This window comes from Toxorhynchites rutilus, chromosome 3, assembly GCF_029784135.1.
Source record: "Toxorhynchites rutilus septentrionalis strain SRP chromosome 3, ASM2978413v1, whole genome shotgun sequence".
NCBI lineage: Eukaryota > Metazoa > Arthropoda > Insecta > Diptera > Culicidae > Toxorhynchites > Toxorhynchites rutilus.
In genome coordinates this window covers 237,170,667-237,187,470 of record NC_073746.1, presented here as the reverse complement: position 1 = coordinate 237,187,470, position 16,804 = coordinate 237,170,667, and the positions used below count along the sequence as shown (strand labels likewise).

The window sequence follows — 16,804 nt, the reverse complement described above, 5'->3', positions numbered from 1 at the left end:
AGCTTAAGGATACTTCAAACAGTAAGGGCGAGGGCATGTTGGTTACACAGATTCGCGATTTCTTTACCACTCTACCGATGTACCATAGAGAGATGTGAAACAAATCAAATTGGCAAATTTAAGTTGACAACGCAGGTTCGACGGATCAACCTTCTTCAAAATTTTATACTGAAGTAGAGGACGAATACAACCAGGTTTTCAACCCATTCGAAATTTTGAAGAGGTGCTATCTCGATAAAACGATGTCAGTTTGGAATTAAAGGGTTTCCCACATCAAATTGCATTACGGAAAAAACACTGTAGAAAATTACCCATCGGATATTTTCTCTTGAGAATTTGGGTAGAAGTAGTTTAGAGTGTATTGTCTACACTGTATTGTTATCGATATCAGTTTTCGAAAATTGGAAAAAAAAATTGTGTTACCCGAAAAGCAACGTCGTAAATTAATTTAGCGCAAGCACCTGAAAAATCCTAAACTCTCTCTTCGGGACATCGGAAAACAACTCAGAATCGTGCAGTCAACGGTAAGTCGTGTGATTAAACGTTATTACGAAACTCTGAACATCGAAGGAAAGGAGAAATGCGGTCAGAATTGATGTTCTATTAGTGATCAGGATCACAAGCTTGTAGCGAAGGTGTTCAAGCGGAATCCCACCGCATCGGTCAGGAGTGTGGTCAAAAAGACGAATCAGTCCAAGTCTTCCGTTCAGAGGGCCAAGGACCGGGAAGGACTGTATACGTACAAAGTGCAGAAGGTTCCAAATGGTGGCGAAGGGTAAAATACGGTGGGAAAGTCACGGTCCCGGAAACTTTACACCCAAATGCTGACGAAGCTTCATTGTCTCATCATGGATAATGAGACTTACATCAAGGCGGACTTCCGGCAGCTTCCGAGGCTACTGTTCTTAACCGCCCAGCACAAGTTTGATGTTCCGGAAGAAGTAAGGAAGCAGAAACTTTCAAAGTTGGCCAAAAAATACAGGATTTGGCGAGCGATTTACTCATGTGGCAAACGGAGTGCGCCGTTCGTGACTACCGGGACTGTAAACGGGCAGATCTACCTCGAGGAGTGTCTACGAAAGCGTCTGCTTCCTCTGTTGAAGCAACACGAGAGCCCTACGATCTTTTGGCCGTATCTAGCTTTGTGTCACTATTCAAAGGATGCCCTGGAGTAGTACGAAGCCACGAAGCTAACGGGGTTACATTCGTATCCAAGAACATCAAATAAATTTTTCGTCAATGAAATTTATTCCGGCTTGCCGTGTGGTCACGCGAATTCTAATAGAGCAACTACGAAATGTACAATCTACCCAAGCTCAAGCTCAAGCATAACGGCAAAAAATCCACTGGGAATGTTGGTGCCATTAGAGAAGTTTTTGCGACGTTAAAGCAATTCTGAGTTCGTTCGTTATTATAATTTTTTCGTAAAGGTTGTATATCATTTTTGACAACTTTCTTCACATAAAGCTAACATGACAATGAAAAAGCCTGTAGACCATTGTGAGTCACTTCTATTCGAATATGCTTCAATTATAGATACAATATCTGAATCGTGTTATTTTCTCCGAGAAAGATGTCGTGAAAATTCATATCTAATCTAAAAGCCTGTTACTGTTACTGTCCTTGTTCTTATCCCGCTACATGTGTATCGTTTTATGTTCTACACGGAAATGGTAAAAAGTAAACTGGTTAAAGGGTCCTGGACGTAACTCCGTAAATAATGATCATGTGTCCTGTAAAACTAAAATCAACTGCTCGTGGATGTATGTTAATTAATATTTTGTATGTCGTCGTTCTGTTTGTTTCGTTGATCGTGGCATACCGTTAACCTCAGATGGAGAAAATATTCAGCTTCGCATGGAAAGGAAAACGAGGCATTGAAACCACTGAGGGCGAGGAAAACGACGATGGTCATGTGAGTCTCGTTAGTCTAGTGTTTAAACATAATTTTACTCATAAATTTGATCGATTCTAGGATGATTACGTGGATGACGAGCAGGGTCTACAGAGGAAACACAAGGTCGACACTACGCTGCAGATTCACTTCTTTGGCAAGAAGGGTAACCAAGATCTGCAGTACGATGGATTCTATAACTTTATGAAAAATCTTCAAACCGAGGTCCTTGAGTTGGAATTTTGTGAGTTTTCCAAGGGTCACGAGCGCATATCGGAGGTCGATTTCGCCAAAATTCTTCTGAGATACACTTATTTGGTAAGATACAAAAAAAACGTTGTTGAAACGTGCGCATGATTCAATGATCTGATGTTATACCGCTAGGATACCGACGAATACGATAACTATCTGGATCGTCTGCTGGACAGAGAAGCTAAGGAGAAAGGCGTTTCATTCGATGAGTTCCGTCAGTTCTGCCAGTTTTTGAACAATCTGGACGATTTCTCAATCGCCATGAGAATGTATACTCTTGCAGATCAACCAATTTCGAAAGGTATAGCTTGTCATTCGCGTCGTTTGAAACGTCACATAAGAATTCTTATTTCAGACGAATTTTCCCGTGCCGTGAAGATTTGCACAGGTTCGGAGCTGAATTCCCACCTGATCGATACAGTGTTTGCCATCTTCGATGAAGATGGCGATGGGTTGCTTTCCTACAAAGAGTTTATCGCCATCATGAAGGATCGACTGCACCGGGGTTTCAAAGTAAGTCACTACGAACACGTGGCTCAGGATTATTTGGATGATATAGATAAAAGCACACAGCAAGCCAACAGCTTCCGCCAATTGTTGAAGATGCGTTCACGCGCCTGCCGACGGCTCAGACGGTATTTGATTTATTTTTACTTTCATCCGGATCATGGATACCATCCGGAGCGAGACTTCCGATAAGAGAGTTATTATTTGGCTTCGTATAGGTTAAGAAAAACATAATTCGTATTCTTTTTGGTTCCCACTCAGCGGTAAGTAAGTGGCTACATTTTTTAAGAATGCACCTTCAAAATTTTACTACACTCAGGTTTATGTAAGTGGTTTTTGTACTTTCGTACTTTCTTCAGACTAAACACCAACATATCAAAATTTGATCCAAATCAGCTTCTTAATTTGTTGCAGCTAATCAGTCCAACTAATTAGTTCAATGTGGCTTTATATGTTTTCTGTTCTTTATTCCGCGTTTCGTTATTGTTTCATCAATCGAAGGTAAGTAAATTTATTTGTATGAGCAATGACAAATGAACAGACAACAATAATTGTGTGGTGAAATAAATTCTAAAGCTTTGTTCTTTCTTCGTCTTTTTCAGTCAAACGTAAAATCAGAAGGTTGGGAAGCATTCAAACACTGTCTCAAACAAGAGATGAAACAAAATGTTTGAATTTATACACCTTGTCCAGTAGTTGTATCAAACGTAGTTGTTCATCTTTATAGTAGTGCGCTTGAAAATTTTAAATCTATCTCTAAGCCAAACTTATTTTAAATTTAATCGAAATGTATGTTCTATCTAGGCAATGCTCCACAAGATTGGCATAATTATTTATCTGCAACGTATTCTTGAATCTAGTCGGATTATTCGGATTATTATGAACTATAGTATTCTCTTCATGATACCAAAGCGTTTCTTTCCCAATTATACAATGTTCATCATGTTAGAAGTCGCGAATTTTGCGCACACGTACACATCTCAACTCGCGTTTTAAAGGAATGTTTCTAATAAAGTGTTTAGTCTGAAAAAAAACACACCCAAGCCGTCATCACTAGGAAAATGGAACAAAAGAAAAGTCAAAGCCGTTTTAAGAAAAAACACAAATTCATAGTATATATATTATTTTGCTTTACCTTACAGGTTACACTTTTGCTCGATAAATTAGTAAAACCCTAAAAATATCATTTTTCTGGTTTTCGATTTTCTTTCGTGTTTTCTGTTCATACTCGACACCAATCTTCCAATGTGATCTCTGGATTTCATCCACATACTTTTCTCACCCCCATCGTAAGCATTTGACTTGGTTTGCGCTGTTATAGCCTTCTTAAATATTATCTTGATTTGCATTAACCGTAGCACAGAATGCGGCTTTGTTGCGTATTTTTATGTTGCGCGCTATGCAGTGATTTTCACCAATCGAGGATTGGGAGTTTGGATTTTTCATAACCCATTCGAGTTGATATTTTCGTCCTGCCTATCTATCAATCTTCAAACTTTTCATACGCATTTTAAATCAATTCTTGTAAGCTAAACAAGTACGAAACAAACCATAAGTTAGTTTATTCAATATGATGATAATCTCCGCTCCTTCATGATGCTGCAATATACTTACAAAATATATATATGATAAAGTAGATATTTATATCAAAATATATAATATATATCGTATTGTACGCATTTTTGTCTTTCAAAGTAATACTCTCATTTGTATACTTTTTACAGTCGCTCTATTCGCTTTGGTTATGGTGTGCCGAACGCGTTTGCGTTTAGTCAGGACTTACATTCTTCCATAATTAATTAAACTATTTGTAATAAAGTAGACTAAAGATACATATACATACACAACGATTGCTTTGTACAGCGTACGAAGTTGAGAAATTGTGTCTTCTTAGAATTGGATTTTAATAATGACTTAGGATTGTATACTTTCGGCTGGTTTTCAGCAACTGAGGATTCGATCGTTCCATAGTTTTCAAGGTTTCATACCTTCTGAGTATATTCACGTGTACAGTCTACTGAATGTCTACTAATAAATCCTCCCGAAAGGCCTTTATAGACAATTCAAATTTGTTAAACTACGAGGATCGTTCAAAAAATAAGTTTCAGTGCCTCAGAAATCGCGGAAAAATAAAGTTAGGGCAAAAAAAGATGATTTTCGTAATCTAATGGTAATCGTTTTATTTTCTATTTTTCTTCATAATCGCCGTAACGTTCGAGGCATTTTTCATAGCGTGGCACGAGTTTTTCTATTCCTAGCGCGAATGCGTAGCGTCCAATTTTTGAAGTACGATGTAACCGCGTCACGAATTTCTTCAGTGTTATCAAATCGTTGATAGCCGGAATAGAAAAACTCGTGCCACGCTATGAAAAATCGAACGTTACGGCGATTATGTAAAAAAATATAAGATAAAACGATTACGATTAGATTACGAAAATCACCTTGTTTTTTGTCCTAACTTATTTTTTCCGCGATTTCTGAGGCACTGAAACTTTTTTTTTGAACGACCCTCGTATAAACATGTCACCTGAATCTCTCCTAGGTAGACAGGAAAATTTAAAAAAAATCAAGACAGGCAAGACAGAAATCGGACCGTATTGAGTAAAGAACCCGAACTATAATTTGTAAATTTGAGACATGGAATTCCAAGTCTCTCAAATTTCTTGCGTGTACCTGAATTTTTCCTGATACAGCTCGCAATATCAGCATCGTTTCACTACAGGTTCGACAATGATTTGAATGATTGAAGTAGTGTTACCAGCTGCGGCAGCCTTCATCGTAATGGATCAAATGCAGAAACGAATGATTGCTTGGTGGCCAATCGGCAATAGAATTGCAGACTGAAAATGTGAGACCTCTTCTACAGCATCAGCTTCATTGACGCCAAACAGCCCCGTCTAAACGATAAGAAGGAATTATTCGCGCAGCTAAAACGTAATTACTACCCAAAACACAACATCAATCAGTAATCTAAACGCTTAGGTCGGCCAAAATGAGGAGTTCAGTTCAATTAAAACGACCTAAAACTGATCGACTTCGCCGTTTCCACAAATATGGCCATGCGTAACACCTGTAACCCGTAACATCGTTACATCTGAAGGTCACCACAACGGATCGAAACACACACAATAAAAGTCAGAACATATCTAAAAAAAAAGGGTATTGACGCTAAAATTTCATTTTGACTACTGTCTGGAGAGGGTCGAAGTTTATTCTAAACCGTCAGTCGCTAAGAACGTAAGCAGTGGCGTAGTGTACGGCGGATGAGGGGAGTAGTCCGCCCCGGGTGTCACCCTCAAAGGTGTGTCACCGACGACGATGAGTTCTTCGGAACAAAATCCTTCATGTTTTTGGGTGAATGTCACGCGTCAGTGATTGATTATTTTATTCCGTAAAATAATGTAAGGATCATTGCCTAAGAGTACGAACGAAAGAGTAGCGTAGGACTGCATCGAGTTCATAGACCACTCTTTGAATTTATGTGGATAACTTTCTTTTGCTGAGAATCTACACATGTAACAGTTTTGAAACTGTTTACTCGTTTTTACTCGCTGGAATGCTTCTGAGCCTCCTAGACGTAATAAAAAAATGAGCAAATTCGACGGTGATTTGTGCAAACTACGATGGCCTGATTGCAGCCATTGAAGTTTCGTGTGATCCTGCCGTAATCTTGATTACTACATCGAGTGCACGAGTTGCTTCTCTGTTGTGACTCCATTATCATAGTCCAGTGTAGTCTTCTCCTGCTCATGTTCTTCGATTATTCACACTTGCGCTCCAGTCTCGGAAAGATATTCCAAATCCTTCTAGGTTCTCTATGATGGACTTCGAACTCCTTTGGTCAAATAAGTGCTGACATACTGGACAAGTACTCCAAATAATTGACCTGAAATCGATGTTTTCTGATTATCTAAACGATCCAGGGCAATTACGATACGGCAATGTCAGCTTACGGCAAAGTTGTTAAAAACAGCCATCATAGAGCTTGAGCTTGAGCTTGGGTAGACTGTACACTTCGTAGTTGCTCTCCGTGATTGACCTGAACCAACTAAATTGCACAAAGAACACACAGAATGACGCTTGGGACTAGCAAATCATTCTCGTTGTGCAATTTTCGGTGATTCGAGCTTTAAATGGTCAATAACGACGCCGGCCACGTCCTTACAGTCACCAGGGGAAGGGAAGGAATGTTAGTATGATAATCGCCGCCCGAAGGCCAGAAGGGTCGCCTCTATAGCGTGGTTCCCTAGCGATTATCATGGAAGGGATATTTGTTAGTGGGAAGAGGTAAGAATCAGGATTCACTGTGGTAAGTGATATGATTATGTGAACTATTAAACAATTGACGAAACAAAATTCCAAAGATCTTATGAGTCAGAACACGCGTGAAAACTCAAACCCAATAAATGCAGCGATATATTCCATTATTAGACACGCGTATTCTACATCGAACTCTAATTGCGATGGTGGAGATTTAACTTTGGGAAACCTGAGAAAGTAACCGAGAAAATTCTTTTACAGCCAAACGAATCGTCAATACATTCTTATTAATTATTTATCGCGCCTACTTTGTATCGAACTCCAACCACAACGGTGGAAAATGTAACATCATATTTTCCGTTACCATTCGCGAGTAATCATTTAAAATTTTGATCACGACGGCGGAGAGTTATTTGTGGGAAACCTGAGAAGGTAACCGAGAGAACTCCTTCAAACTAATCGTATCCGCGATATATATTTTGCAGGTACCCTTTAAAGAACTCCAATCGCTACGGCGGAATAATACATTAACATCTACATAGACACACCAACTGAAAATACAGATCAAACATTCACAGTTATCAACATAATATAGAAACTTGCTACTTCCATGATTTCCGGTGTCATTTAGGTGCAAAGCTACATTGCTTTGGCGATATTTGAACTACAACTAAATTCTTTAAATTATTTCTATTTGAACGGTCGTTTTAGAACCACTCTCCCCTACACATAAACACGCTCTTCGAAAATGAAAATTTACGAAACCGACACTTTCTCTTTCTCTCAGTTTGCACATAACAAAGAAGCAGACGGCAAACTCGAACGCATTGAAACCGGTCAAATACGAAATGTACACTCACACCACTAGTTAACGTATATGCTAAGAAGAACCCACACGCTGGCAAAATTATACAAAAATGCTTTTCAATTCAGTCATAGAAACAGACTGTGATTTTAAAATCTGCGAATCACTCAAGCCCGTTTCATTTACCTTGTTAAAAACAGCCACAGCCATCATAGATGCCTAAAACTACAAAATTCATTCGCCTCTAGCCTTGAAAAAAGCCAATTAATCAATAAACCTTCCTGTTATTGAACCTACGAACGTTCGCTGCAACAACTTTTATTCCAGTTCATTAACATTTTCTTAATTTGTTGTAGATCTGATTCATCCAGATAAAAAATATATATTCAAGAGTGCATTTTCAACTGTTTTACTCTGTTTATAGACTTCGTTAATTCGCCTATCCGCTCCATTATAATTCGTCAGTCATTTTTGATTTCGAAATTGCGGATTGCTTTTGGACTTTTTCCGATGAAATAAAATTACTGGAATTATCGGTACTATTCAATAAAAAGTCGATAAGCTTGATGGGTTTTCCGGTTCCAGTTAACGGTAAAAGCGCACAAAGGGTTTGTACTGCTGGGCGAAATATACAGAAAGAAAATATCTTGACGAACGAATGCGAGCTGATCGAAAGACACAGCCATCATTGATCTTGCGATATGGCAATTTTGAACCGGAAACTTAAGCAAACTTCTGAAATGACTCGGGACATTGCACAGATGACCAGATTTGAATCCGAACAAGAACAGTGAAGCATTTGTATGTGGACCTTCGAAACGAAGCAGAACAATCGAGAAAATATTTTTTATGGTCTAACGAAAAGCATTCGCCGCGTGTTCCCGAGCTGGTACATTCAGATATGTGTAACCCTGCAACGCTAAAAGGCTTGTACGAATTAAAATACGTTGTGACCTTTCTCGATGACTAGAGCCACTTTACGGTTATGTATTTGATGGAATCAAAATATGAAGTGCTGGAATGGTTGATTAAGCAAGAGGTGATACTGACACCTAAATCCGGGAGAAGGAATTCCCGCTTAAGAAGCGACAACGGTGACAAATACAGTGGAAAACGTTTTAAACAATACTGTACATCCAAAAGGATCCAACAAAAATTTACTTCGTCGTATACTCCGGAGCAAAATAGCATGGGTGAGCGCATGAATCGAACCTTTCTCGAGAAAGCGCGGGCGATGCTTTGGGAATCGAGATTGTCTGGGATCAACTGACCTAAATGGTTATTTGTTTGATCAGCAGAACTAGTGAGATGGATTGTGGAAGTCGCAAACGGATATTGGAAAAAAACTCTCTCATTGTTTACTCTCATTCCGAAACTATAGGATCCGGAGTCGTGGCATGGCATGTCATTTGATTATTCTCCGAAAGGCTGTTGGATATAACATCCGAAGAAAGATCAAATCGTCGTGGCTCGTGACGTAGTGTTTGTGGGAACCGAGACATTTTCGAATGATGTAGGTAAGGCTTACTCCGAGGACAAACTCTTGTCTGTATCCGAAGACATATCATACACAGTCTTGTTGAATGGATGTAACGATGGAGAAATCTCAGCTGCTGAATCCTACCTAAGCATACAACATCCATAAACCAAACGAGATACCTATTTCCAGCATGATAAATCCCTCTAATGAAACGAATACTTTCTTCACGTAGTATAAGAACACAGCACATTACTGCTTCGAGTGAGTTTGTCAAAATATTGTAGTTTCTTGTTGCTGCTTTGTTAATGGTATAACAAATGCTTATTTTTTCTTTGTCAACGCTTTGGGATGTACTGTTGTGGTTATTATTTTTCTGCTCTATTTTGGTTTGCCTTTTTTTGTTTTTTGTTCATCTTTGTTTATTCGATATATTTTTCAGCTTGTTGTTTTGTGCTTCTACAGGTATTTTCAGTTTACTGCTCGCTCGGTACTCTACTCAAAATAATAAAATAGCATTTTGTTTCTCGTTATTTCATATCTTTTTCTCTCTCTCTCTCTCGGTAATATCAATTCTTCTCGGTTATACGAAATATATGATGGTTTTTACACTATATTGTATTGTTGAAATTTCATATTCTTTTTGTTGTAGTAATTATTTGAACATCGCTTTGGTAAGTTTGTTTCTGTTATTTTTTTAAATGTTTCTGCAACTTTTGGAGTAACGTTCGGGTTTCTTCTTGATTTATTCGTAGTGTTTATTTTCTCTATTGTTTCAACAGGAGTCATTTTCTTTTTTTTTCTTTAGTTTGTACTTTGAATTCCTATATACTTCTTTGTTGCAAGCGATATTATTTTTCTGTCTAGAGTAAAGTAAGTTAGGAGATTCCTCTGTGTTTCTATAGGTAGACATAGTTTTGTTTCTTTCAGTGAAAAGTAGTCTATTTGAGTTGTGTTTCTGAAATAGTCCCTTTCGGCTACAAACGGCGGCTTGCAATTTGTATCTTTGGTTTGCCCTTTCAAACACTTTACCAAAACTCTGTTCCAATCACTTTGCAATCGTACCACGACTTCTCCTTATCGAGTCTCTTTATTTCTGTTAAAACGTTTATGCATATACTTTAGTCATCATAATACTTTTTTCTCAATATATAGTAATTTAGCTCAAACATCTCTTTCATTGGGTTTGCAATACTCAGTACAAAATATATATATTCTTAAAGATATTCTCTACCACATAGATTTTTTTCTTCTCACTGAATAAATAAAATATTACACATTCTCCAATTGTATATCGTCGTATAACCCACAAAACCCCGCTACTCACGGTAAGAAAAAAATATCATCCGTCTTCTATATTATTGATTTCGTGTATCAGTATCAGCCCGTACGAACAGACTCTCAGTTCCCGGTCGCTTTGATGTTTCGTAAATTATTGCTATCATACTCATAGGCGAATATTGTGAATTTCGAAGAAAGTTGGGTTGAAAAACGGAATTGCGTGGAACTGCCTTCCCTACGGCATTGTGCAATAATTTGTTTTGCTATAAGTCGATTACCGGTGGAAATAGATACAGATCAGGTCAGATTGCACGTATACTTCGCTTCCGATGGAAGCTTTAGCCAACACATGGCCATTTTTTAACGTATTGTTCGTTATACTCGTATAACTCTAGTTTTGCGTTCATTCTTAGTTGTCGTTATTTTCGATACTTTTACAAGTACAGATTTGGTTGTCTGAGAGAGTGCTTTTAGCTACTGTTTTTTAGGCACTTTTGTCAGACAACGAACAGTATGGACTCTTGATAAGATTTCTTGATGTAATTCCAAGCGGGACAATGCGGTTCAAATTGAAGTCATTGTTCCGATGACAAACTATTCTAGAAAAAATCATCTTTAACAAATTAGTCTATTGCTTTATAGAACATCTTATTACTGTTATGGTCATTTGATTGTAGTTTGAAATGAACCCTGATATATCAGAAATTTATTGTTTGAGGTTCGTTAAACAAAACAATAACTGCTAGTCTACATCGATTGTCTTCATCCAGTTCAATCTGCATTGTCAGCTACTCGGAACCCTGATTGCCAGATATTGCTGGAACATCCATCTTACCAAAAGTCCTTATACGAAGCTCAGGAAGCCGTCACCGGCGCGCCCTGCATGTTAGTTGCCATGAGAGAGGAAGCGAGCGCACTATTATTGTTTGCGTTGTTTGAGCTGGATCCGGAGCCGGACCCAGTACCGGACTGGGCAGACATTTCCGATTTTACACGTCGAGCAATGTGCGAACGGGTATGCTTGCGAAGGTGATCCTTCCGGTAGAAGCCTGCAATGATGGGACATCTTATCATATCCTCGATACTGATAATGATTAGCGTAAACCAGTAAAATACCTTTTCCGCACTCATTGCAAACGTGTTTCTTCTCTCCGGTGTGTATTACGATGTGTAACGTTAGTTGTTCTTTGCGTTTGAACGACTTTAAGCATATCTGGAAATAACAAAAAAACATGTAAGACAAAAAAACAAAAATTATACGTGATCAATTCAGATAAATTATCATACACATACTACATGAACCAGAAAGCTCATGTAGTGAAGAAAACTGAACTCAGTATGAAACTAGAAAATTGTACACCCGTGGCCGAGTGGTTAGCGTCTCACATTATCATGTCGGGTGTTCGGGTTCGATTCCCGTTCTGGCCGGGGGATTTTTCGTCAAAGAAATTTCCTCCGACTTGCACTGTGGTCACGCGTATTCTAGAGCTTGCCCCTCGGAATACATTCAAGGCGTGTTATTTGGCTTAAGAAATCTCAACTAAGTATTAATAGAAATGACGCTAGTTAATGCATACGTTGAGACGGCAAAAGTTCCACAGGGGACGTTAAAGCCACTCACGAAGAAGAAGATGAAACTAGAAAAAAAACTTTGTTTACACTTTTTTACAAAAGTTTGTCCTGTCTCTCAAATGCGTGCAGCTGTAGATAATGTCACTATTATGTAATAACAAGCATGTTTCCGAATGTTTCCGATTGCACAAATACAACTTGGCAGGAGATATCTGTAAGAACACACCCAATCCAACGCAATATATCACAATCGGATTAAAAATGAAAACAACAGAAGAAAATGATATTCGGAAGAAACAAAGAAAACATCGCATACTTTATTGGCGCACACTGAACATTGAACAGACAAACAAACAAATATTTCAATAATATAATGAGGTAAGTAAAGCTAGCTTTCTCTATAAGAAGGCTTAGCTTCATCGCCACAGATGAAAAACCCCACAAATCATAAACATTCGAATCTTGAGAAAAACACACTTACACTGCAGATATGCGGTCGATCCGGAATGTGCGACAGCTTATGGCGGGTCAGATGATCCTTCCGTTTCAACGCAGCATGGCAAATGTCGCACACGAAGCGTCGCTCGACGGCGTGCGATATGACGTGCTGTTCGATCAGTCCGCGCTCGGGATACGCCATCTGGCACTCCGGACAGCAGAATAGTGGCGAGCCGTCCAACGCCTTGGTCTCGCGGATCTGTCCCGGTTTCGGTCGGGGTTTCTTCTCCTTCGGTGGTTTGCGTTTCTTCTCCTTTTTGCGCTTGGTTTTACCGGTAGTCGTTGTTCCTGTTGTAGTGCCAATGGCGGCGGTGGCGTTTCCATTGGCATTGGTGTTCTGTCCATTGGTCGCAGTCACAGGAACGGCATTCCCGTTCACAGTACCATTTATTGTGTTTTGCTGATTGGAGTTTTGCGTTTGGTTATTTGTGGTGTTCGAAATGAGTGGGAGTTGGTTAACGTTCCCATATGTGTGGCTATTGTCCTGATGATTACTGGTGTGATGTGTTAGATGCTGATGATTCAGTCCTAGGCTTGCAGCTGCGGCACTGACGGCTACATTTCCCAGCGCCAAATTCAAATTCGAGCCATTTTTCAGGTTAAGCAAGTCTTTCTGTACATTGAACGCGTTCGTTTCAACTCCGATCAATCCACTCAGTGGCCCCGGTGAGGCCAGTCCGGATGCTACACCGTTAGATTCCTTTTTGATCGTCTCGGAATATTTAAGGAAATGCTGTATCGAGATTGGCAGTGTGGCAGAGAGAAGATGCGATGAGTAGTCCACCGTGTTCGACGGATTAGTCAACGTTTGCCACGATTGATTCACGTTCTGCAGAATTTGCTGATTAATCATCTCGTCGCGATCTACCTTGATGGTGTTCTTTAGTTTATTCTGATCCACCTGCATATTATTGACGAAACTATGCTCGGTCTGGGACTGACTGTAGGGAAGCGAAATGTTTTGGCCGTAGGACATTGGTGTGTTGATCACTAGAAAGAAAAGAAAAATGGTTCACGTGGTTATTCGGATTATATATGGAATTCGAATAATTTGATATATACGTGAATCTGCGATTCCTAAACAGTGAAAGCAATTGCAATGGAGAAATGTTTAACTAAACGATGTTTGTTCAAAATGTATCGCCAATTTAGAATTTCCGCGTGTTACGTATGTTGGATTTTCGATGTTAATGCATAAGGCCACAAATTATGTAACCAGGGCTCTGCATAGTCATAGTCAAGTGAGGATAGTCAGCTGACTATCTGACTGACTATACCCGTATTCAGTTAGTAATGGCTTTTGGCTTCTTCACGCAGTTTCTCCGCCAAAACAACTGAACTGTCAGTGGGGCGTTTAGTCGCTATCTCCCTCTACCGACTCGACTATATCATTTCATTCTTCCCAGTCAAATTGTCCTCATTGCATTTTGAAGTGACTTCCCCCAAAAGGAATTCGTTCCTTTCTTTCTCTCTCCCATGTACGTGTGCAGGCATCGATGTTTGAGTTCAACGTGGTTTGACACACGCTACAGGTGAGCAAGATTATTTTGTATCGTACACGAAAATTACTCACACGTATAAAATAGCGTGCAGTGTGTGTGTGCTATTTTGCACGCCTAATACTAACTAATACTAACGCGAGGACCCCTTTTAGCATACTTGATAAATGTCTAAATTCGTTGGTTCGAGTTCACGATGGGTAGACAATAAACCGTTCATTGATGGGGTGACTTCTTTTTTGCATCAGAAATCATGTTTTCATTATATGGTTTTTATATAGACGTAAAAATAATATTGCGTACGCGGGTATGAATTAGTGTGAGGGGGAAATGGAAGTGTGGATTGAAGTCAGTTGAATGAAGAAGCAGGTTTGTATTCATTAGTCGAGTCAGTTAAAATAAGCACTGACTGGACTAGTTCACCAGCCATCCTCGCTAGTCAACGCTAGTCAATTCATTTTCTAGTCAAGCCACTTTTAGTTGCCGGCGACCGCCGAAGCAGTTCTAGTCGAAGCGAAGCTACTGAGAGTAGAGTCGGTATTCATTTTTCACCTTCGAAAATTTCGGGCCCTGGTTGTAACTGATGTCTTTTACTTATGTTAACAAGTTATTGCATAAGTTCAGCTAAAACTTAGTCCAAACTATCGGCCCATAGAAAGGTTAATAGGTGCATCGGGTGGAGCTTAAATTGCTAAATTTACTCTCTCCACAGTGTCCGTCTACATATGGCAGCACCAGCGATATGTCGAAACGCTCGAAAAGTGGCGCAAAATAGGACATTTCACATTGACCACCTCAAGCGTAACCGTTCGGAACAAATGGTAGTCGTAAGGGGCAAGATCTGGGCTATAAGGGGGGTGAATCATAATTTTCCATCCGCTATTTTACAGTTTTTAACTCGAACAGAACATGCGTTGTCATGATGGGCTATTATCCACTCATGTCTGGACGCATAATCTGGACGTTTCAACGGGTCAATTGTTGCCTGTAGAAGTCTCCATTGATCGTTCGATCAGGTTTTAGCAGCTCATAGTGGATCACACCCTTTTGATACCACCAAATACAGAGGCAGAGTATAAACAGTGGATCTCGCTGAGGCAAACTTTCATTCGGCATCGGACTGTCCAGTTCACTTTACTTTTGCTGCGCTTCGATCTAAGATTGGACCCCACCAGTGGTAATTCAACTTGAATATCGTCGTGTGGTTTTTCCAGTTCGTTTTTCGCGTTATTCGTATCGTGTGTTTTTCTTTCCGCGTCATAAATTGGATGCTTCGCATAGTGTGTGGTGAGCAAGAAGAAGAGGAAGGCTGGCTCGAGCCCTGCAAAAAACGAACGCATTGCCAGGGGCAATAAATTTCGAGGCAAGCGTCATCTATTGAAGCACGCGATGTTGGTGCAGTGAAAAGCGCTCGCACTGAACCGAACCTTCGCATGGAACAACAGCGAAGTAGGCGACTTCGGCGCGTCGGTCGAAAATGTAAACGCCGTTACCCAGGCAGCAACCAAAATCAAGCTCCCCCCGCTGGTGGTGAAGGCGGTTGCTCTTGACAAACTCATCAGCGAATTCGCATTGATGGGTGTTACAGCAGAGTACAAGCTGTGTGGCATAATTCAGTCTTTTTCCAAGCAGTTAACATTTTTTGTTTTCCGTCATCATAAGGGGTTCGTTGGTGCCTTTGACATTGCATCAATGCATTAAACTGACGTTATGGCGAAGCAGGCGTTAAACTTGTGCGCCAAAAAATCATTTGGGGAATACCAAACATCTTGAATGTCGTACTGGAATGTTATAAGTTATTTGGGTTCGCGTGCCAGTCGAAAAACTGCCTTCAACTAGGATTGCATTTGCGCTAATATTGATCATAATGAAACAATGCTACTATTTTCGAGGTTGTTGATATTTGAAAAAAGAGTTTATTTTGCTTGTTTAATCACCAAGAAAGTGAATGTCGTTCTGGAATTTTGTATGTGATTAGGTTTCGCTTGCCAGTAGCAAAACTTCCTCCACTAAGGGTGACAGCTGCGCTTATCTCGAGTATAACAAAGTAATGCAACTTTTATCGAGGCCAGTAATATTAACAGAAGTTTCTTTTGAGAATAGCGCAAAATGATGAGAAGTCTATGTCTATGTCAATTGCGAAAAAGGCTACCGGAATAGCGTTCGAGGTAAATTTTCAATGCATTGACATGAAATGAATTGCGACATACGATCAGCTAGTGTATTGTTCTGCGAAGGCAAGAATGAATCATCAGTCAATTATCGTCAACTGATTCTACAATGAAAAAAACATTTCAGAGATTATTCTACTAAGCAGTTATTTCTACAATTTCACAGCATTATAGAATAATATCCGAAGGTTTAAACAAGCGACTTTTATAGTATAACAGCGTTGTTCTACGTCAACAATGCGGTCGTATCTTGGACACAACCTCCTTTTGACGTAGGACTTTCATTTCTATACCGGGGTATAAAATCAAAGTTTCGAAAACGAAAGCGTTACGCCCGAGACCGAGATTTTGAGCGTTAATAGCTCATAAACAACTGAACGAAATGGTATGATAAACACTTCATTCGAAAGATAAAATGTCTACGCGTTATATACTTGTTACTTTTTGATCCAAAAACTTGTTTCAACAGTTTTAAAATTGCTTTCAAAACAGGCTATTGAAATCACCAATCGGTATATAAGCGAGCGCCGCTCGGAAATCCACTCATTTATAATTGAACAGCGATTGGAGCATGTTGTCGCTGTTGTG

The 16,804-nt window shown here is 39.5% G+C and overlaps 2 protein-coding genes across 7 annotated transcripts in view; one reads left to right on the top strand and one right to left on the bottom strand.

The window, feature by feature from the left end:
* The window catches only part of LOC129775573 (calcium uptake protein 3, mitochondrial), a 164,432-nt gene extending 160,743 nt beyond the window's left edge, over positions 1-3,689 (top strand). For 4 of the 6 annotated variants that reach the window (XR_008742984.1, XR_008742982.1, XR_008742983.1 and 1 more), the window contains 5 exons: positions 1,835-1,915; positions 1,976-2,212; positions 2,279-2,447; positions 2,502-3,154; positions 3,256-3,689. Coding sequence is in view for 1 of the 6 variants with exons in the window: in XM_055780454.1 (XP_055636429.1) it covers positions 1,835-1,915; positions 1,976-2,212; positions 2,279-2,447; positions 2,502-2,659; positions 3,256-3,327 (717 nt within the window). In the remaining 5 variants the exon portion in view is untranslated. The remainder of the gene's footprint in view (positions 1-1,834; positions 1,916-1,975; positions 2,213-2,278; positions 2,448-2,501; positions 3,155-3,255) is intronic. The other 2 variants (XR_008742981.1, XM_055780454.1) reach the window with 2 other exon arrangements.
* A 98-nt stretch (positions 3,690-3,787) lies between these two features.
* The window catches only part of LOC129777983 (zinc finger protein 717), a 28,948-nt gene continuing 15,931 nt past the window's right edge, over positions 3,788-16,804 (bottom strand). Inside the window, exons 2-4 of the mRNA XM_055784601.1 lie at positions 12,530-13,536; positions 11,593-11,689; positions 3,788-11,525 (exon numbers count right to left, since the gene is read on the bottom strand). Of these exons, the coding sequence (XP_055640576.1) occupies positions 11,332-11,525; positions 11,593-11,689; positions 12,530-13,536 (1,298 nt within the window). The 3' untranslated portion in view covers positions 3,788-11,331. The remainder of the gene's footprint in view (positions 11,526-11,592; positions 11,690-12,529; positions 13,537-16,804) is intronic.